The sequence below is a fragment of the Vicia villosa genome, unplaced genomic scaffold, assembly GCF_029867415.1.
Source record: "Vicia villosa cultivar HV-30 ecotype Madison, WI unplaced genomic scaffold, Vvil1.0 ctg.000926F_1_1, whole genome shotgun sequence".
Classification (NCBI taxonomy): Eukaryota; Viridiplantae; Streptophyta; class Magnoliopsida; order Fabales; family Fabaceae; genus Vicia; species Vicia villosa.
Window position 1 is genome coordinate 497,760 of NW_026705416.1, and position 22,756 is coordinate 520,515.

Here is a 22,756-nt window from a genome sequence, read left to right on the forward strand (position 1 = left end):
GAGCTTTGAATTTGAACAGAGTTTCAACAAGTTAATAGGCGTTGTTTTGTTCAGGATCGTTAACCTTGCTTCACATCAGAACTTCATATTTATAGGCGTTGGAGAAGATGACCGTTGAGTGCATTTAATGCTTTGCGTGTTCCGTACAGCATCGCATTTAATGTTATACGCTTTTGTCAACTACCTCGAGCCTTGTTCACGCTGTGTCTACTGACGTAGCCTTTAGTAGCTTTTAACGTTCCTTTTGTCAGTCAGCGTAGCTTGCCACTTGTACTTCCTTCTGATCTGATGTTTGTGAATACAACGTTTGAATATCATCAGAGTCAAACAGCTTGGTGCATAGCATCTTCTGATCTTCTGACCTTGAAGTGCTTCTGAGCGTGATACCATCAGAACTTCAGTGCTTCTGTTCTCTTGTTCTTCTGATGCTTCCATAGACCCATGTTCTGATTCTGCTTCGACCATCTTCTGATGTCTTGCCAGACCATGTTCTGATGTTGCATGCTGAACCCTTTGAGACAAAGCTTCTGAGCGCTGAATTATGCTTACTCTTTATATATTTCCTGAAAGGGAAATTGCATTGGATTAGAGTACCATATTATCTTAAGCAAAATTCATATTATTGTTATCATCAAAACTAAGATAATTGATCAGAACAAATCTTGTTCTAACAATTTCCCCCTTTTTGATGATGACAAAAACATATATAAATGATATGAATTTGCGATCAGAAAGAACAGACGGCAAAAGACAAATTACACAGCTATATCATAAGCATATGAATATGTCTCCCCCTGAGATTAACAATCTCCCCCTGAGATAAATAATCTCCCCCTGAAATAAATACTCGAAGAGCTTTAATAAAAGACTTCCCTGATTATTTCGGTAGAGACGATCATATAAGCTTCTGTCTTTAGAGAATTCATAGCTTCTGACTTCTGCTTCCATTGGACAGCTTCAGAACTAGAATTTCTTTAGATCCCTAGAACACTCACAGCTTCTGATTCCTGCTTCCATCTAGGACAGCTTCAGAACTTGAATTTCTTTGATCTTCTGAACATTCACAGCTTTGAATCTTCTTTCTTTGAATTTCTGCTTCCCTCGGATAGCTTCAGAGCTTTGAATTTCTACCAACATCACTTCATGCTAGATTTGTATCAGAACATTGTTGAATGTACCAGAGCATCATCAGAGCATCTCTACATCCTGAAATGTTACAGAACAAAAACTAAACGACAAAAGTCAGCATGAACGAGTCAGAATATAAAGTATATATTCGAACAACTGATATGTATCAGAGCCATATAGGCTAAAACAATGTATCAGAGCAAATAGAATTTTGTCAAAGCAAATAGACAGATATGGATTAAATTCTATTTTCAGTGCTTCTGATTTCTGAAGCTTGATAGCACTCAGCTTGCTTCAGTTTCCATGGTTTTGCTTCTTGTGTTTGCTTTGAAGATTCTCTTTACTTCTTTATACCTGCAAAACACTTAAACCATATAGAACTTGCAGTTCTTGTTAGTGAATGTATGGGAGCTTTACCCAGCAACTGATAGATTAATCAAATCATTTATCATTTATCTTCTCCCCCTTTTTGTCATATCATCAAAAAGAAAATTTCAAAAGATTCAGATGAGTAAAACGACAAATAAAAACACTGGAATGTAAAAAAAAACAAAGAAACTTTTCATTGATAATCAAAAGATATTACATGAAGATGTTTAACAAGCAGATGCAACAAGGAAAAGAAAACTACAAAGACCAAAGCCTAAGACCCTAGCTAAGACAAAGTCTGTGTCAGCATGCCATGAAGGAGTGAAACGCCTCATTGACTGCTTCTTGGGCTTCCAGGCGAGGGGTCAGGGAGACTTGGTTCTGATGCAGATCTTCCACAATCTTTATCAGAGACAACATTCTCAGCAGGTGAAGATGAGGAGATTTCTTTGGAATGGGTTGAGGGAGAGGAAAGGTTAGATGAAGAGGAAGTTGAGTCTAGAAGGAAACAAGATGAGGAAGAAGATGGAGATGATGGAGGGCTTTCACCAGGGGGTTGAAACACACGTCTAGAATAGTTTCCAGATAACATTGCTTCGAATGGATTCACCTTGAGAGGGTCATAGGTGATTTTTATCTTTTTGGGTTTGGAAGGAGATGTTTCAACAGCTTTTCTCTTGTTGTTTTGATCATTTTCATGATTTCCTGGGCTTGATGAAGAGCTCATGATGGATTTGCAGATAATGAACAGCTATGGTTTGATATGAATGCAAAAGGATAGGGAAGTAAAACAAGGACAAAGTGTAGAGAGAAAATATAAGAGGGAAAGAGAAGCGTTTGAAGAGAATTTAAAAAAAATAAAATGAAACGAATGATGAATAGCATTTAATGTTACGTGACATGAGGAGAGATAATAAAGACAAATGAGGTGACTAGCACAGTTACCTATGGTCGGCGTCCCTTCAACTGCACGCACGCTTATCCATGAATAGTAACGACAGGTTTACCGTCCCGAGATAAAACGTTACAGCTGTTTTGCTTTAAAAGAGGTTCTGAATCAACTTAGACAATGAAACGTTAGTAATAACCGAATCATAATTTCTAAAAGATTTCAATCAGAACTTCTGATATAAAGAATAGTCCATTTTCATTTCAGAAGATACTCATACATAAGAACTTCTCATCTTCTCATTCTGGGCATAAATCCATACTGATGTTCTTCAGAATGAACTTAAACCTATCTTCAGCCAGGGGTTTTGTAAAGATATCAGCCCATTGATGGTCTGTATCAACAAAGTTTAAAGATATAACACCCTTCTGAACATAGTCCCTTATGAAATGATGTTTAATCTCAATATGTTTAGCTTTTGAATGAAGAATAGGATTCTTAGATAAACATATAGCAGAAGTATTATCACAGAATATAGGAATGTTACTCTCATATATCTGATAATCTTCTAACTGACTCTTCATCCAGAGCATCTGTGTACTACAACCAGCAGCAGCGACATATTCTGCTTCTGTTGTTGATAGAGCAATAGTTGCTTGCTTCTTGCTATACCAGGAGATCAAATGACTTCCAAGAAATTGGCAACTTCCTGAAGTACTCTTTCTTTCAATTCTGTCTCCAGCATAGTCAGCATCGCAGAATCCTACTAAGTTGTATTCTTTAGATTTTCTGTAAACTAAGCCAACATTAGTAGTACCTTTCAGATACCTTAGAATTCTCTTAACAGCAGTTAAATGAGATTCTCTAGGATCTGATTGGAATCTAGCACACAAACAAACACTGAACAGAATGTCAGGTCTAGAAGCAGTCAGATATAGAAGAGATCCAATCATACCTCTGTATAACTTATGATCTACCTTCTTACTTACCTCATCCTTACCTAGGATGCATGTTGGATGCATAGGAGTTTTGGCTTCTTTGCAGTCTAGAAGATTAAACTTCTTCAGAAGTTCCTTCACATACTTGGTTTGGTGAACATACGTTCCTTCTGATGTTTGATTTATTTGTATTCCAAGGAAATACTTGAGTTCTCCCATCATGCTCATTTCAAACTCAGCCTGCATAGACTCAGCAAACTCCTTTCCAAGTGTAGCATTAGATGTTCCAAAAATAATATCATCTACATATATTTGACAAATTAAAATATCCCTTTTAAAGGTTTTACAAAAGAGAGTAGTGTCCACTTTTCCTCTAGTGAAACCATTATCCAGAAGGAAAGAACTTAAGCATTCATACCAAGCTCTGGGAGCCTGTTTCAATCCATACAATGATTTCTTTAGTTTAAAAACATGATTAGGAGACAGAGAGTCTTCAAAACCAGGAGGTTGATGGACATAAACTTCTTCATCTATATAACCATTTAAGAAGGCACTCTTAACATCCATCTGATAGAGAGTGATGTTATGTTGAGTGGCAAATGAAATTAATAGACGAATAGATTCTAACCTGGCCACTGGTGCAAAGGTTTCTGTATAGTCAATCCCTTCTTGCTGACTATAACCCTGAGCCACCAGTCTGGCTTTGTTCCTTACCACTTCACCTTTCTCACTGAGCTTGTTTCTGAAGACCCATTTTGTACCGATTATATTGAATCCATCTGGTCTAGGAACAAGATCCCAAACATCATTCCTTGTAAACTGATTCAGTTCTTCTTGCATAGCAATTATCCAGTCTGGATCTTCTAGAGCATGATCAACAGAAGTTGGCTCGATCAAAGATACAAGACCTAATTGACAATCTGCATTGTTCTTAAGGAATGCTCTTGTTCTGATTGGATCATCCTTCTTTCCAAGAATGACATCTTCTGAATGACCAGAGATGAGTCTGGATGATCTTCTGACAGATGGTTCTTCAGAAATGCTTAGATCCTCCAGAGAAGCTGATACTTGATCTTCAGATTCTTTGCTTCTGAGAAGCTCTGCTTCTGATGCATTGCTTCTTGGCTCAACAACTTCTGATATATCAATATCACAATCTGCAAAATTATCAAACTGCTTTGGTTTTTCAGAACCAAGCTTATCATCAAACCTGATATTGATTGATTCTTCCACAATCAATGTTTCAGTATTGTATACTCTGTAGCCTTTTGAGCGTTCAGAATATCCAAGAAGGAAACATTTTTGTGCTTTGGAATCAAACTTACCAAGATGATCTTTAGTGTTCAGAATAAAGCATACACATCCAAACGGATGGAAATATGAAATGTTGGGCTTTTTATTCTTCCACAATTCATAAGGAGTCTTATTTAGAATAGGTCTGATAGAGATTCTATTCTGAATATAGCATGCAGTGTTTATTGCTTCTGCCCAGAAATGCTTAGCCATATTGGTTTCATTGATCATGGTTCTGGCCATTTCTTGCAGAGTCCTATTCTTTCGTTCTACAACTCCATTTTGCTGTGGAGTTCTAGGACAAGAGAAATCATGGGCAATACCATTTTCTTTGAAGAATTCTTCAAAGGATCTGTTCTCAAATTCACCACCATGATCACTTCTAACCTTTATGATTTTGCACTCTTTTTCAGATTGAATCTGAATGCAGAAATCAAAGAACACTGAATGAGTCTCATCCTTGTGTTTCAAGAATTTTACCCACGTCCAGCGGCTATAATCATCTACGATGACTAATCCATATTTCTTCCCTCTGACAGATGCTGTTTTGACTGGGCCAAACAGATCAATGTGCAAGAGTTCTAATGGCCTTGAGGTAGAAACAACATTCTTGGACTTGAATGCAGGTTTGGAGAACTTGCCCTTCTGACATGCTTCACAAAGAGCATCTGATTTGAATTTCAGATTAGGGAGTCCTCTGACCAGATTCAGTTTGTTAATCTGAGAAATCTTTCTCAAACTAGCATGACCTAATCTTCTGTGCCAGACCCACTGCTCTTCAGAAACAGACATAAGACAAGTCACCTTCTGACTCATAAGATCTTGCAGATCTGTCTTATAAATGTTGTTCTTCCTCTTGCCTGTAAATAGGATTGAGCCATCCTTCTGATTTACAGCCTTGCAAGACTCTTGATTAAAGATTATATCATAACCATTGTCACTCAATTGACTGATAGATAAGAGGTTATGTGTTAATCCTTCTACAAGAAGTACATTAGAAATGGAAGGAGAGTTACCAGACTTTATAGTTCCAGAGCCAATTATCTTGCCCTGCTGATCTCCTCCAAACTTGACTTCTCCTCCAGACTTAAGCACCAGGTCTTGGAACATAGACCTTCTTCCTGTCATGTGTCGTGAGCATCCAGAGTCCAGGTACCATGACATGTTGTGCTTTGTCCTTTTTGCAGTCAAGGATATCTGCAATAGGAATAATCTTATCCTTAGGTACCCACATTTTCTTGGGTCCTTTCTTGTTAGATTTTCTCAAGTTCTGATTGAACTTGGGTTTAACATTGTAAGCAATAGGAGGAACAGCATGATAATTTTTAATGTGAGTTTCATGATATTTCCTAGGTTGTGTCACATGCCTTTTGGTGTGTGTTATGTGAAAACTTTGAGCATGTGAAGTGTGCCTAATATCATGGGAGTGGCCATACTTGAACTGATCATACAATGGCTTGTATGTGAATTTCATTTCATCAACAGGTTCAAGTTTGTATGGGGTTTCACCCTCAAAACCAATGCCGACTCTTTTGTTTCCAGACACAGCATATATCATAGAAGCTAGCTGACTTCTGCCAATACTTCTAGATAAGAACTTCCTGAAACTTAAATCATATTTTTTCAGAATATGGTTTAGACTAGGAGTGGATTTTTCTGAATCAGAAGGAGATCCAACATTATTGGATAATTTTAAAAGTTTTTCTTTTAATTCAGAATTCTCCAACTCAAGCTTCTTTGTTTCAAATTCAAATAGCTTTTTCAGCTTTTTGTATTTGAGACTAATCTGAGACTTGAGTTCCAGAAGTTCAGTTAGACCGGAAACTAACTCATCTCTAGTAAGTTCAGAAAATACCTCTTCAGAATCTGATTCTGATGTAGATTCTGATCCGTCATCTTCTGTCGCCATCAGCGCACAGTTAGCCTGCTCATCTTCAGAGTCTGAATCATCTTCTGACTCATCCCAGGTTGCCATAAGACCTTTCTTCTTATGAAACTTCTTCTTGGGATTTTCCTTCTGAAGATTTGGACATTCATTCTTGAAGTGTCCAGGCTCATTGCATTCATAGCACATGACCTTCTTCTTGTCAAATCTTCTGTCATCAGAAGATTCTCCACGTTCAAATTTCTTTGAACTTCTGAAGCCTCTGAACTTCCTTTGCTTGGTCTTCCAGAGTTGATTTAGCCTTCTGGAGATCAAAGACAGTTCATCTTCTTCTTCAGATTCTGATTCTTCAGGATCTTCTTCTCTAGCCTGAAAAGCGTTAGTGCATTTCTTGATATTGGATTTTAATGCAATAGACTTACCTTTCTTTTGAGGCTCATTTGCGTCCAGCTCTATTTCATGACTTCTCAAGGCACTGATAAGCTCTTCCAGAGAAACTTCATTCAGATTCTTTGCAATCTTGAATGCAGTCACCATAGGACCCCATCTTCTGGGTAAGCTTCTGATGATCTTCTTTACGTGATCAGCCTTGGTGTATCCCTTGTCAAGAACTCTCAATCCAGCAGTAAGAGTTTGAAATCTTGAAAACATCTTTTCAATGTCTTCATCATCCTCCATCTTGAAGGCTTCATACTTCTGGATTAAAGCTAGAGCTTTAGTCTCTTTGACTTGAGCATTTCCTTCATGAGTCATTTTCAAGGACTCATATATGTCATAGGCCGTTTCCCTGTTAGATATCTTCTCATACTCAGCATGAGAGATAGCATTCAGCAAAACAGTTCTGCATTTATGATGATTCCTGAAAAGCTTTTTCTGATCATCATTCATTTCTTGCCTTGTCAGCTTTACGCCTCTGGCATTTACTGGATGTTTGTAACCATCCATCAGAAGATCCCATAGATCACCATCTAGACCAAGAAAGTAACTTTCCAGTTTATCTTTCCAGTATTCAAAGTTTTCACCATCAAATACCGGCGGTCTAGTATAACCATTGTTACCGTTGTATTGCTCAGCAGAGCCAGATGTAGATGCAGGTGTAGACTTTTCACTTTCATCAACCATCTTTTACTGAAGCGTTTTTCTCTTCCTGAATCTTTTCTAAACACGGTTAAGTGCTTGCACCTTAGAACCGGCGCTCTGATGCCAATTGAAGGATAGAAAAACACTTAGAAAGGGGGGGTTTGAATAAGTGTAGCTTTAAAAACTTGACAGATAAAAATAAATTGCACAGTTATTTTTATCCTGGTTCGTTGTTAACTAAACTACTCCAGTCCACCCCCGCAGAGATGATTTACCTCAACTGAGGATTTAATCCACTAATCGCACGGATTACAATGGTTTTCCACTTAGTCAGCAACTAAGTCTTCCAGAGTCTTCTGATCACACACTGATCACTCCAGGAACAACTGCTTAGATACCCTCTAAGACTTTTCTAGAGTATACTGATCCACACGATCACTCTAGTTACAACCTGCTTAGATAACTTCTAAGACTTCCTAGAGTATTCTGATCCACACGATCACTCTAGTTCCTTACAACTTAATGTAATCAATTCTAAGAGTATTACAATTGCTTCTTAAAAGCGATAATCACAAACTGTGATATTTCTCTTAACGTTTAAGCTTAATCTCACTAATATATTACAACAGCAATGTAGTGAGCTTTGATGAAGATGAAGATTCTGAGCTTTGAATTTGAACAGAGTTTCAACAAGTTAATAGGCGTTGTTTTGTTCAGGATCGTTAACCTTGCTTCACATCAGAACTTCATATTTATAGGCGTTGGAGAAGATGACCGTTGAGTGCATTTAATGCTTTGCGTGTTCCGTACAGCATCGCATTTAATGTTATACGCTTTTGTCAACTACCTCGAGCCTTGTTCACGCTGTGTCTACTGACGTAGCCTTTAGTAGCTTTTAACGTTCCTTTTGTCAGTCAGCGTAGCTTGCCACTTGTACTTCCTTCTGATCTGATGTTTGTGAATACAACGTTTGAATATCATCAGAGTCAAACAGCTTGGTGCATAGCATCTTCTGATCTTCTGACCTTGAAGTGCTTCTGAGCGTGATACCATCAGAACTTCAGTGCTTCTGTTCTCTTGTTCTTCTGATGCTTCCATAGACCCATGTTCTGATTCTGCTTCGACCATCTTCTGATGTCTTGCCAGACCATGTTCTGATGTTGCATGCTGAACCCTTTGAGACAAAGCTTCTGAGCGCTGAATTATGCTTACTCTTTATATATTTCCTGAAAGGGAAATTGCATTGGATTAGAGTACCATATTATCTTAAGCAAAATTCATATTATTGTTATCATCAAAACTAAGATAATTGATCAGAACAAATCTTGTTCTAACAACTCTCTTCTCTCATTTCTTAAGGGCATTGTTATCTCCGCTCTATTGCATCCTAGGTCGATCCCTTATGCAAGAGCGCGAGCGTTAACTCCGCCCAACTAAAAAACACAAAAACAAACAGAAAATCTTGAGCCGAACTACGGCGCTCTGATTCCTGAAAAGGATACGTAGGCATCAAGTCGCGGGGCTTGAACGAGCACATTTGTAAATATTTCCTTCTTTTCCCCTATTTCTTTTGCATTCATTCATATATAGACATAGACATAGTACACACCCTTTAGATAGAAACAAACATAGGTGGATACCATCGAGTACGATGGGCGTGAGGGGTGCTAATACCTTCCCCCCGCGTAACCGACTCCCGTACCTAGATTCTCTGGTCGCAAGACCCTGTTCCTTCCTTTGTTAGGTTTTCTGATATTCCTTTCCCTTATGGGATAAATATATTGGTAGCGACTCTGTTCATTTTTCGCGAGCGTGCGACAGGCACTGATGTTTTGAAAGACCTTTAGAAGGAAATTCCTACTTGTGCTTGCTTGTTTAAAGTCCTCAAAGAAATACAATTCCATGTGTTTACATTTTTGCCAAAGACCTTAAAGAAGGCATCCCCATCCCCATTCCCCGTTGATATGTCCTCAAAGCAGGCATAAGTGGAAAGGGTTCGTAATTGACCTTCACGTTTCATGTCCCAGGTCGTTCTTAGCTCACGTCACCCATTGAAGCTTTGAATAGTGTTGCTCTTGTTATTGAGCCGATCAAGTGGAAAGGGCATGCGCTCAGTACCTCATAATTTGTCATCATCTTTACAATAATTAGCTCGTGTCTCTTAGACGTTGACGCTTCGAGTCTTCACTCAATTTTTGCTTGAGCATATTCTAGTGGAATAGAGTCTGGTCCTTTGACTCCCACGCCGCAATCCACCTTGGATTCTTGTGTTGGCTAGCTCGTTCCATGTGTGTGATTGGTGTTGCTTAACTTTGCTTGTTAGCTCTTTATTTACGGACTTATCCCTTATCCTTCTTACCATGACATGATATGGCACATGCATGCATTCTTATTTCCATGACTTGATATGCATGATGGTTGTTACCTAAATGATAATGAACTAGTTGGCTTGTGTGTTTGAGTTGGTGAGCTCTTTGTTGCCTTGTTAGGTGGAGAATTTTAGGAGTTGATTAGAAGCCTTGAAGGCTTATGTTTGGACACTTGTTGGTGTCATGCCATATGTGTTTTGGTGATCTAAATGTATGGTGTTGTAACATGGACATGTTTATGCTGGTGCCTTAATACTAGAAATTTAATGTTGGTTTGTCAACCACTTGAATATGGTGAACACCATGATGATATATGTGATGTTGTGAGCTCTCTTGAGCTAATGCTTGATGTGTTAACATGATGCTTTAGTTTTTACTTTAAGTTTAAACTTATGTGTTTTTTGCAGGAAACAAAATTACCAGTTGTGTCAGATCTTATAGCAAAGTCTTTATGGGGATGTGACGGTTTGGATTGGACAGCTCTGGGTTCTAGGGGAGCTTCCAGTGGTGTTCTATTGTTATGGATAAAAGAGACTTTTGAGGCTTTGTTCAGCTTCAGAGCGGAAAATTTTGTAGGGATAAAGGCTACTTTCAAAGGTACTGTCTGTTATTTTGTTAGTGCATGCTCATCTTGTAATATTGAGTTGAAGAGAAAAATGTGAGAGCAACTAATAGCTTCGGGGTTGAATTGGTCGGATGGTGAGTGGCTGGGGATTTCAACTGTGTTAGGAATCCAGGAGAAAGGGTGGGCCGTAGGGAGTATTTTGGGTCTCAAGAATCTTTATAATTCAATGATTTTATTGAGTTAATGGATTTGGTAGACTTGCCAACGGGGGATAGAAAATTCTCTTGGGGAAGGGGTGGTCAGAGGGCTCGGAGTAGAATAGACAAGATTTTACTATCGACGGGTTAGGTGAATTTGATTGGTGCTTCGAGTCTGGAAATTGGAGTGAAGGATATCTCATATCACAATCCGGTATGGCTTCGGTGCAACAATTTGAACTGGGGGCCCAAACCGTTTAGGACTTTGAACGCGTGGTTGGATCATAGAGAGTTTAAAAGGTTTGTGGATCAAGAATGGAAGAAGTTGTTGGTGACGGTCGTGCTCATATAAGATCAAAGAAAAATTCAAGCTTCTAAAAGAGGGATTAAAATGGTGGAATAGTGAAGTGTTCGGTTGGGTTAATATGAAGATTGAGAAAGCAGTGGAGGACACGAATTTCTGTAATGATCAGCTTCAATTAATAGTTGATTCTGAAGGCGTTTTGGCGAATAATCGCAGAAAAGCAAATTTTGATTTTTGGAATACCTTGAAGCTGAGGGAGTGCATCCTAAAACAAAAATCAAGGGTTGCTTGGCTGAATGAAGGGGACACGAATACAACTTTTTTCCATAGATCTGTTAAGGAAAGAAGGAAGAGAAATAGCACGGTGGGCATTGAATCCTCTTTAGGAAGATTCAAAACTGTGGAAGGAGTGAAAGGGGAGGTTAGACGCTTTTTTGAGGCTAAATACAAAGAGTCTCCGTTAAGAAGATCGGTTATAGACGGTATCGAATTCAATTCTATAACAACAGGGGAGGAAGAGGAATTGGAACATCCTTTCACTATGGAGGAAGTAAAGGACGTGGTTTGGAGTTGTGATGGCGACAAATGCCCAGGGCTAGATGGATAAAACTTCAATTTCCTAGAGAAGTGTTGGGAGGTGTTTTTGTTGGACATTTTCAACTTTGTTGTAGAATTTCATTGCAAAGCTAGATTACCAAAAGCGATAACGGCGTCATTCGTAGCTTTAATACCGAAGTTTGATAATCCTCAAAACCTTGGGGACTTTCGTCCCATTAGTCTTGTGGGGAGCTTGTATAAAATCATTGCAAAAGTTTTGGTGACAAGGATGATGAGGGTAATGGATAAATTGGTTTCAAAAACTCAAACAGCTTTTATACCGGGTAAACAGATCCAAGATGGTGTGGTCGTGCTTAATGAATTGGTGGATATGGCAAGAAGGAGTAAGAAGAGTTGTATCATTTTGAAGGTTGATTTCGAAAAGGCGTACGACAATGTCAACTAGAATTTTCTGCTGTACATGCTTAGGAGATGCAGTTCCGGGGAGAAGTGGGTCAGTTGGATTAGAGATTGTGTTTGTAAAAGCTCAATGTCAGTTTTGGTTAATGGGTCTCCAACCACAGATTTTGAGGCGGAAAAAGGATTGAAACTGGGAGATCCACTATCTCATTTTTCTTTTCACAATATTCCCTGAAGGGATATCAAGGATTTTGGCAAAGTCTAAGGTGGATGGTTCCTTTAAGGGATTTCGTGTTAGTAATAGTCTTTCATTTGAGTTGCTGCAATTTTTTGTGGACGATACGGTTATCGTAGATGAGGGATGTTGGAGTAATCTCTGGTGCATCAAAGCTATTTTGAGGGGCTTTGAGCTTGTTTCAGGTTTACAAGTGAATTTGTCAAAAAGCAGTCTAATGGGCGTTCATGTGGAAGAGTCGTTTATGCAGACGGCATCAGACTTTTTGTGTTGTAAAGTTGATAAAATCCCTTTTCCTTTTCTTGGAATCCAGCTGGAGTGTAATCAGAGACAACGATCGACGTGGGCAGGGGTGGTAAACAAGATGAGAAGAAGGTTATCGTCGTGGAAATGCAGGTGTTTGTCGATTGGAGGAAGAATCACTCTAATCAATTTTGTTCTTAACGCAATACCAGTGTACTATTTGTCGTTTTACAAAATTTCAAAGGTGGTGCTGGCTGAAATGGTGAAGTTGCAGAGGGAGTTTTGTGGTGCGGGGGGATGGATCGGAGATGCATATCTTGGCTTAGTTGGGCTGAGGTTTGTAGGAGTAAGAAGGAAGGCGGCTTGGGTGTTAGGAGTATCGAGATGTTCAATCAATCTATGTTGAACAAGTGGAGGTGGCGGTTTCTTTTCGACAAGGAAGCTATTTGGAGACCTCTGTTGGTTCATAGGTACGGTCCCTTGGAGGATTCTGTTTTTAATGGAAAGGAGTATTCGAAAAGTGGCAAGAGCTCGTTATGGTGGAAGGATTTGAGGTGTTTGGGAATCTCGACGGATTCACCGGTAGACTGGTTTCCAAAGGGCATATCTTGTAAGGTGGCTGCGGAAAGGAGGGTTCTCTTTTGGAAAAGCAAGTGGTGCGGAGGGGAGATGCTGCAGTTCGTGTATCCATTTCTTTTCAACTTATCGTCTAATCAAAATGCTTCTGTTTTTGACATGGGGTGTATGGTTGTCGGTTGTTGGCAGTGGCGGTTTTTAGATGTGTTTGTAGGTGTAGATGCGGATGCCTAACATGAGCTGCAGGACTTAATCGTTATGCTGGAAAATATCGGTCCAACATGTGAGTTGGGTGATGACACCTTCAAGTGGGTCTCTAATGGCGGGGGAAGCTATGCAGTGAGGGAGGGTTACAAGGCCATGGCAGATTTGATGGTGGGAGAGATGCTTGATAATAACAAGGAGTCGGCAATTTTTGTTTTGTGGCAAACAAAAGTTCCTTCAAAAATCCTAACTTTTGGGTGGCGGTGTATCAAGAATCGGGTGGCAACATATGATCAGCTAATGCATAGAGGATTGTTCCACGACAATGTAGTAGGTAATTGCGTTTTTTGTATAAACTCATTAGAGTCTCTCGATCACTTGTTGATTTCTTGTCCTTTTTCAAAGAGGGTCTGGGTTAAAGTTATCTCATGGTTGGAAATGATTAGTTTTGATGATACCCCAGTCATAGAACATATGTTACAATTTGTAGAAGGGCTGAAAGAAAAGTGTAAGAAACAAAAGGTATTGTTGTTTTGGTTAGCAACTTGTTGGGCGATATTGTTATCCCGTAATGATATGGTGTTTAATAATGTTGGGTTCGATGTGGAAGGTGTGTTTGACAAAATAGTTCAGTTGTCTTGGTGTTGGCACTCTATGGGGTCAAAGTACAATAGATGTAGGGATTTTTATAGTTGGTTTAAATGTCCATTGGTCTTTGTTTGATCATCGGTTATTTGTAATCGGGTGAGTACCCCTTATACTCGTGTTCTATTGAAATTCCATTGCTTATAAAAAAAAGAGTTGACATATGTGTATCAAGCAAAGCAGAGAATAATTCAATTGAACCTTTTTTAGATGGATAAAACCGAACTATAGAAATTTTCATTTACAAAATTTCAGATTGTTGTTATTTGTGTATTTGGTGTCATCAATAAAATTAATATAGGTCAACTCTATTAGAGTATATCTTATACTCATTTCATCGTAGAAAATTTGCTCATAAAGAAAGCATAGATGTGTTAATAAAAGAATTTTAAATAACATTTCTTATACCATTAAAAATGAAGGTAATTCAAGTTCAATAATTAAAAGTAAAAAGTTATAGAATTTTTTTCCAACATAATTCACTAAGTGAGTTTCCATGACTCGTAATTCATTCAAACTTAACTTTAAGCAAAACATGAAATAATGTTTGGAATGAATTGAAAAACACCAAAACAAAATAAAGTTTGGAGAGCCAACATGAAATCAATTATGAGTCCCTTTCATCCACATCTTCATTAACTCTCAGAGCTGTGTGCTTACATATTGGGCAAATATTCTTCAGCAGCAACCATTGTTTGATGCATTCAAAATGATATATGTGTCTACAATCCAACCTCCCAGTGATATCCCTTTCCACATAGTCTTCCTAATAAACATAAAAATGATAGGTAAATTATGAGAAGTGAACACGTTCATGTATAAGATTCTAAATTAATGTTAAACTTAATTCATTTTTTAAGTATCTATAATACTTAATGAAAAAAATAAAAGATAAATTCTATTTTATGAAGTTAAGAAACATGTATTTGGCCTCACTTGACAGATTGTGCAGGTTTCATTTTCTCTATTGGTTTCGTTTGGATTTGACACATGAATTTTTGCCTCAATATATGTGAGGATTTCCTCTTCAGTGAGCCCAGTCGCGACCCTCCCGATGTGTTCCTCCATAGATAAAGCCAACTGTACATTAATGCAACTTATTATTTTTAATTGATTAATGTGTATCAATTAATCATAACTAAGCTCAAGTATTGTTTAACTTATTTAATTTTGAATCCGAACACGATGAATTATGACGAAAATACTAAATTGAGTAAGAAATATATAAAATAAATAATACATTATACATTGATAAATATATAATATTTTTTACCTCATATGGCCAATCATCTATACTATGTAGCATGTCGATACGTTCTTGAGAATCAAGAACGTTTAGCACAATCGAGTAATCTAGTATCAGCAAATCCTGTGTCACACATTTGTAAGATACTTGAAAATGAAGTGAAATATATGTTTCAAGTGACTTGGTATGATAATATTATAAAAATAATTTATTTATAAAAAATATAAAAATGTATATTGTATGAGAATTTATTTACCTCTATCCGTACGGAACCACCATTCCGCAGATGTTGCAGGGTGCTAAAAACCTATTACATACATCAGATACTCAAATATTTAAGTCATATTGGGCTGAGTCAATGCTAAGTTAATAAACATAATATTACCAACTGAGATAGATTTCTATGATAGATTTCTAACAACCTAATCATATCAATGCAACTAATGCACTTTTATTATTTTCAATCAATTAGAGTATTAAACTTCCATATGTATGCATACATATATAGCTATCGTAAATAACGCTAAAATATTTGAAAATTAAGTATATTATTGACAATAAATTAATTGGCACTAATTATGAACCAAAATATTATTAATAAGTAATTAAGAAATTAGTGTGAAAGTACCTCATCCCTAAGTCTGTTTCTCTCGTTCATAAGTTCAGGAGAGGTTGAGGTGAGAATGTGATTATTATAGCGACGAAGATTCCCAGATCTAGACAATGTTGTACCAGTCACCATGTGATTATCATATTCTTCAGCATTATTGAACATTGGTCCATGAGGAGGTGGAGAAGGGTTTACGCGGTAACTAATTGTCGAAGGATCGGAAGGAGGTTGTGGTTGTCGTGATACAGAACTATTAGACCGCACATGAACAATAGATGGAGTGAAAAATTGACTCACATGATCTTCTGGTAAATGCCTTACATGTTGTTGAGCATTTATGGTGCTATGAACAAATGTATCATCAATTCCCTGTTGAATAGAATCAAATAAATCCAAATTGTTGTTATTGTTGTAGTTGTTATTGCTGTTGATATAACAACTAAACCCCCTACCTAGACTTTGAGAGGACGAAGATGAGCCTACTTCAAAAGACATGAAATTATTATTGTTCAGACTTTCTTGTTGAAAAGTATGAGGAGGAGGAGGATTTGTGCGTCTTCTTGAAGTTCCACCAACTTGTGAACCTTGATTTGAACTCTCTCCTCTTACAAAATTTGGTAATCTACTTCTGGAAGTAGGAGCTAAAGTTAGAGATGAACCAAAGAGTCTCGGTGGCGACGAGTTGGAAGAAGGAGAAGTCTGATCATCATTATAATTATTGATATTGATGGGAGTTGGAATTACCATAGTAGAATGATAATGATTATCATTAGTAGCTTGACTATTCGTAAGGTATGAGTGAAGAGGAATATGATTAGGATGAAGAGGATTGTTTTGCATGATATTATCAAGTACGACTTGATGATTAGTCCCAAATGATCTTGTGTGATTGTTAAAAGCGAGAGAAGGAAGAGAATTGGAGGCCATCAAATATCTTGGATCCCTAACATCACGAGTTGGGCTCTCGTCTTCATTCCAATTTGTTAAACGGAATTGATGATCCATTCTTACAAGCTTCTTAACTGCATACATATCATAAAGAACAATAACTATGTATTAACGATACACTAATTTGTAGATATTGACAATAATTTAAAAAAATTGAAGTGATCATTGGTTACATAGATAAAAGTATTGCGTCGGGGTAATTGAAATTCATATATTCATATATAGAGAGAATTACAAGTACCAATGTTTGATGAACAAATACTAGGTCCGAAAAAAGGCAGCAAAAAGTAGCCTTAAGAAGCCAACAAACTGACATACAAAACACACCTTCAAAGAAAAACTTCCATGACAATACAGCTAGAACCCAACCACAAATACCAATAAACTATTAATTAAAACATTCTAAAACGTGAAAATTAATAAATAAATTAGATAAATTTTGACTAAAGACTCAAAGTAGTGAAACAAAATAGTGAAACACAGCCAACCACTAGAATGTTATTTTCATAATATTCTCTAACGTTTATATTAGTGTTTTTTTTTTCAATAAGCTATGGAATTAAACGGAGTATAAGCGATACTCCAACCGCCATACAAAAAAAGTTCCTACAGTTTAAAACAAACGAGCGGCAAAATATTCCAATAATAAAAATTACATAGCTCTCCTAGCTTGTAGTTAGCTAAAAGCCAATTCCAAAAAAAGAAAGATTATATCCGACATACATTCGAAAAACTAAACCGTTCTTTCTTAAAGATAATAGAATAAATATTTTATGAAAAATGACATGTGAGTTGATTTAGAAATTGTGTAATCTATTTTTCTAAAATTGAAATTAATTTTTCCAAATTAAAATTTCAATTTTTTTATTTTTTATTATCTATATAAATATTTAAGTTAATAAAAAATTTATTTTATTTTAGAAGTTTCTTAACATAAAATAAAATATTTTTTCAATACCTAAAATAACTGTTTGACCCGTTTAACTCTTGTCAACCCTCCCAACATTCACTCAGTTTGTCAAAAAATGTCAATGTAACATTATAGACAAAGAATTTACACAAAATAAATATTTTTAAAAAGTTATATCCTTTCACTAAAAAAGTTTAAATCCCAAGGGATTTTTGCACATATGTAAGATTTCTTATTGTTACATTACAAATAGACAAAAGTTTAAAAAGTTATATCCATTGAACACTTTTTTAAAAATATCACATACATAAAATTCTGATCATGCAATATATCGTGTAAATAAAATAAATAAAAATATTAACTTTATTTTGACAAAGTTAAAACACAAATTTTAGAACATCGAAACCAAAACTATAAACAAATAAAAAAATCATAGATAATATTTTATATTATAGAATTCATAGACAAAAATAAATAAAATTGATAACTAACCAACCACTTAATTGATGAAAATCAAACACTGAGAGGCATAACAAAACACATACATAAATAGAGAAGATTAAGAAAAATAAATTGAAAAGATGTATACATAAATCAGATTAATTATATACATGAAAATGAAAAGGAGAGTTAACAATATATACCTCAGTGGAAACGAAAAGTTATGAAACAAGAAGTTGATAATTGCTACTACTCAATATCACACTTTCTGTTACTCTTTTCAATCTTAAAAGATATTAAAGAGAGCTTCAATTTATAGGGAGAATATGAAAGTCTATATTTGGTAGTATATTTTATTTTATTTTATTTTAGTTTTATATAATAATGCATTGTGATTGACTAAATGCTGACCAATTTTACAATGCATCCCCCATGGCACAATCTGTTTTAAAATTTCTCATAAATAAAAATGGAAATACATACCATTACTGTTTTATCATTATCTTTTTTCTTCTTTTTCTTTTTTTCTTTTTAAGTATTGGTATAGTCCTAAATTCTTATCTTATTGAAAAATCTTATCAGGTAAATTTTTTTATTTCCTCAATTATAAATAGCGACAGATGCAGGAAATATAAATTATGGAAGCAATGCAATAATCAATATAAATTTACAATGTTAAAAATATAATTTGAGAAAAAATTATATAAAGCAACAAGTTTGTAAAATTAAAATTATAAAAAATGTATATTATTTTTTTCAATAAAATTTTGTGCTGTAAAGAATTACTCAAAAATATATATTATTAAATAAATCTTTAGGATCAAATAATAATTACATTGTATAAATAAATTGAACATTTTTAACAATTTTATAAAATAGTAATTTACAATAAGTTTTTAAAAAATTATTGTATAAATATATTATTATATTATTTTATAATAAAAATGATCCATTGAATTTTAAATAAAAATATAAATAATCTATTGAAATTTTAGAATACATTGGATGAATTGAATCCATTCATAACTTTAAATTGTTGGATTGAATACATTGATGACTTTAAATTGATGGATTGGATTCAATCCAATACCTAATTTTTTATATAATTGATAAATTAGATAGATTATTTAGTAGATGAAATGAATTGATAATTGCTTAATGAATCAATAGTCACCCTCATTAAGAGTGAGAATAGGGCAAAACTACTTACATATGCCTATGACATGGCCTATTTAAACATGACATATTTTTCAAAAAGATAGTCTGTTTAATTAAATAGACTATTGTTACATTATTAAAAAAACTTACAAAGCCTAATGAACTCCTTATATATGCATAAACTTAATAAAAAATATTTAAAATGAAAAATGAAAATATTCAAACATATTTTAATATGATTGTTTTTGTGAAATGTTTGACATTGGGATCTTTTTACATTTTATTATCTAACATCTTAAAGCATTATAAAATGATAAATTTAGGAGTAATTTAGAAATAAAGCCATGATGTTTTTATAAGTAAAAGCATTGTATTTAAGCGAGCAGGTACTCAACCTTAATGCAATAAGGGAAACAACAAGAAAACTACATCAAAGTATCGAATAATATTTAATATTTCTATTTTTGTTTATGTAATTAGAGTTAAATAGATGTTTTTTAACTTGAAATTAACTATAAAAATAATTTGTAGTAAAATTTGGTAGCTAATCTATTATTTTCTTGTAGTGAAACTTACAAAGCCTAATGAACTCCTTATATATGCATAAACTTAATAAAAAATATTTAAAATGAAAAATGCAAATATTCAAACATATTTTAATATGATTGTTTTTGTGAAATGTTTGACATTGGGATCTTTTTATATTTTATTATCTAACATCTTAAAGCATTGTAAAATGATAAATTTAGGAGTAATTTAGAAATAAAGCCATGATGTTTTTATAAGTAAAAGCATTGTATTTAAGCGAGCAGGTACTCAACCTTAATAAACAACAAGAAAACTACATCAAAGTCTCGATAGAATTTGACATTCAAACAAATTTAGGATTTGTAAGCTAAGTGGTCTAGCACTAAGTTAATCCCAAAGCTAAGGACTTCGCCACAAGAACAAACTCACGACTCCCTTTCATTTCCCCGTTAAACAACATATCGTTTCTGAATAACCAAATTTATTCACTCCTACCCAATCCAAATTTATGGACCAAACCTCAACAACAACAAGACAATCAATATTGAGATCAAAGTGAGACTCCTCGTGGCCAAAGCATATCAGACATACTAGATTATGAATGCCTGAAATGACTCCCCTCTTAGAAAGCTCATCCGTCCTTTGGGGCCCTAGAAGGAGAACCCTCCATGCGAAAACTTGAAAATTTAAATTCTAAACAGACTTCAAGGTTGAAGTTCTACAAAAGATTCTTCTCCGCACACGAATACCACATGTCGTATGCTGATTGTACCGAAAAAACAGCAGAGGCACTCAACCATACAAACATGTCTGACACCACAATGACTGAAGCTAAATTTTGCAGAATGACGGTAAGAATGTTGTGTTGCGATGCTGCAATATCTTTAAAGACTCGGTATTTATGCAAAATATCCATTTCAAATTATCACAGAACCAAGGTCTTCAATATCTTAGCTTCCAAGAATATCTCCTTTTTTTTTAATCAAGTTGTATTGAGAAAGAACAAAAGTTCAAAACACGATTACAAAAGATGGCCGAAACGCAAGCAACATAAAGGAAAATTACACATCAAATAGATTCTAAGATAAGTATAGCAAAGGGTTTTTGCTAAAATCATAGAAATTGTAATTGGAATGGGTAATTTTCCCTATATAGGAACACCTCCAAAGCAATTCTTTGCAATTCCAAGAAACATCTCTAGCATTCCACTCGCCATCCTTGAAAAAAATATCATTCCTACAAATCCAAAGAGACCATAAAACGGCTAGCCAAACACTCCCCTCCTTACCTTTTTTGAATTTCAAATAGCGGCACGAATCACTCCAAGAAAGAAAACTTTCTTTAAATCCCACATTAATGACATGAGGCAAACCCAACCATCCGGCAATATCCTTCCAAATTCCTTCGACTTTTTTACAATCCAAGAAAGAGTGACAAGGAGATTCGGGATGAGCATTACAAAAAGCACAAAGAAGATCGAAACAATGTTATTTTTTGTATCTTTCTTCTTGGGCCGAATTTTTGGAAGCTTATTAAGCCATTTTAAAATGGAGCAAGAGGAAGGAGGCCCACTTAACCCTGCCAGATTTTTGAAAACCAATTTCTTCTTTTTATATTTTGTTCCCAACGGATCACACTTTTCCGTCTCTGCCGCTTTGTCTTCTCCTGCTTCAAACTGTGGGACCAAAGATAAAATCGGTGTGTCTTTGACCAAGGTGTCACTAGAAGAAGTAGATATAGGATCAAAGATAAAATCAGCCGCAATCATATCTTTTTTGTGTAACCTGCTCTTTGTTTCAACAACTTTCAATAATTTTGCATCAAAAGAAGATATATTTCTGCAACTATTCAAACTTTTGCCTCTGCTATCCTCTGCACCCACATCTCCTTTCCCATCTAAATCGTTTTTCATCAAAAAAGGAACTTCCAACTCACCTGTCCCATTCTCCTTCCTTCCCCCACTGTTTGCACTATTATCGTCGGAAACATAGTTACCATCCCCTATGCTATCTTCTTCCTGTTTACGGTGATTTCCGGTAAACAACCGCTAGTCCTCCAAACTATAAAATATACTTTGGTTACTCGCAGGATCGACTAGATTGAGCCTAGGACATAGTCAAACAATTGTCTTTCGATATGATTTGGTTCATGTTTGTTTGTTCTCACTTCAAGAAAACTTGTTTGTGATAAGATCGTATGGCTATTCACTCGAAACAACACTTGTTATACATGTTAATATGACTTTCGACAAAGAAAACATAAATAAAAGCGTGTAAATTGCAGAAATGTAAAGTGCAAGAATGTAACGTGCTAGAATGTTAAATGCAGAAATGTAAAGTTACTTCGAAATGAAAGTTAAACGATGAAAATAAAGGAATTGAAAAGATACTTGAATAAAGAAAGATACAAATGTATTTAAAATGGTGTTGGTTAGCAAGAATAAGATAGACGAAGATGTATCCTTATAAATGTGTTAAACTTTATGAGCTCAAAATTTCCATTATGAACATTGGACATCTTCATCTCGTCCATTAATTATATTCATATATAGGACAAAAGCGGTTTTCATTATATCAGTCATAATTAAACCCATCAATGATCACAAATATAAACACAACTAAATGACATAGATTAATCATGAAATATGTAGCATGAAAATCACATGAAGGTGATCAATACATGTCAGTTTCAACTGGTCCACCTTACTTTAAAAAAATCAATATTATCATATAAAGTGCAATAAACTAAATAACTAAACTTTATTTCTGATCAGAACATAATATGAATATATAAGTATGTATATATACTATCAAACATAGAACATAACTGATAACAATGACTAACTCACACTAAATCAGAGAATTCTCTAATTATATAACACCCATGTGAGCAGTTTGCTCATGAAAGACCTTGGGTGGAAGCCCCTTTGTCATAGGGTCCGTAATCATGGAGTTTGTCCTTAAATATTCTTTAAAAATTTGTCCACTTTGTACTCTTTCCTTTTGTCAATTATAGTTTATCTTAAATTGACCAAATTG

General features: G+C 35.3%; 2 protein-coding genes across 2 annotated transcripts; one reads left to right on the plus strand and one right to left on the minus strand.

Moving 5' to 3' along the window:
• Positions 1-12,009: 12,009 nt before the first annotated feature.
• Positions 12,010-13,262, plus strand: LOC131632303 (uncharacterized). Its single transcript, XM_058903077.1, has 3 exons — positions 12,010-12,106; positions 12,212-12,788; positions 12,923-13,262. Exons 1-3 carry the CDS (start codon positions 12,010-12,012, stop codon positions 13,260-13,262), a joined length of 1,014 nt encoding a protein of 337 aa, XP_058759060.1.
• Positions 13,263-14,484: 1,222 nt separating this feature from the next.
• LOC131632304 (uncharacterized) lies at positions 14,485-20,934 on the minus strand. The gene is made up of 5 exons (XM_058903078.1): positions 20,880-20,934; positions 15,752-16,755; positions 15,380-15,430; positions 15,151-15,246; positions 14,485-14,643 (listed from the first exon to the last, which is right to left on the minus strand). The coding sequence occupies exons 1-5, from the start codon at positions 20,932-20,934 to the stop codon at positions 14,485-14,487; spliced, it is 1,365 nt and encodes a 454-aa protein (XP_058759061.1).
• Positions 20,935-22,756: the final 1,822 nt, after the last annotated feature.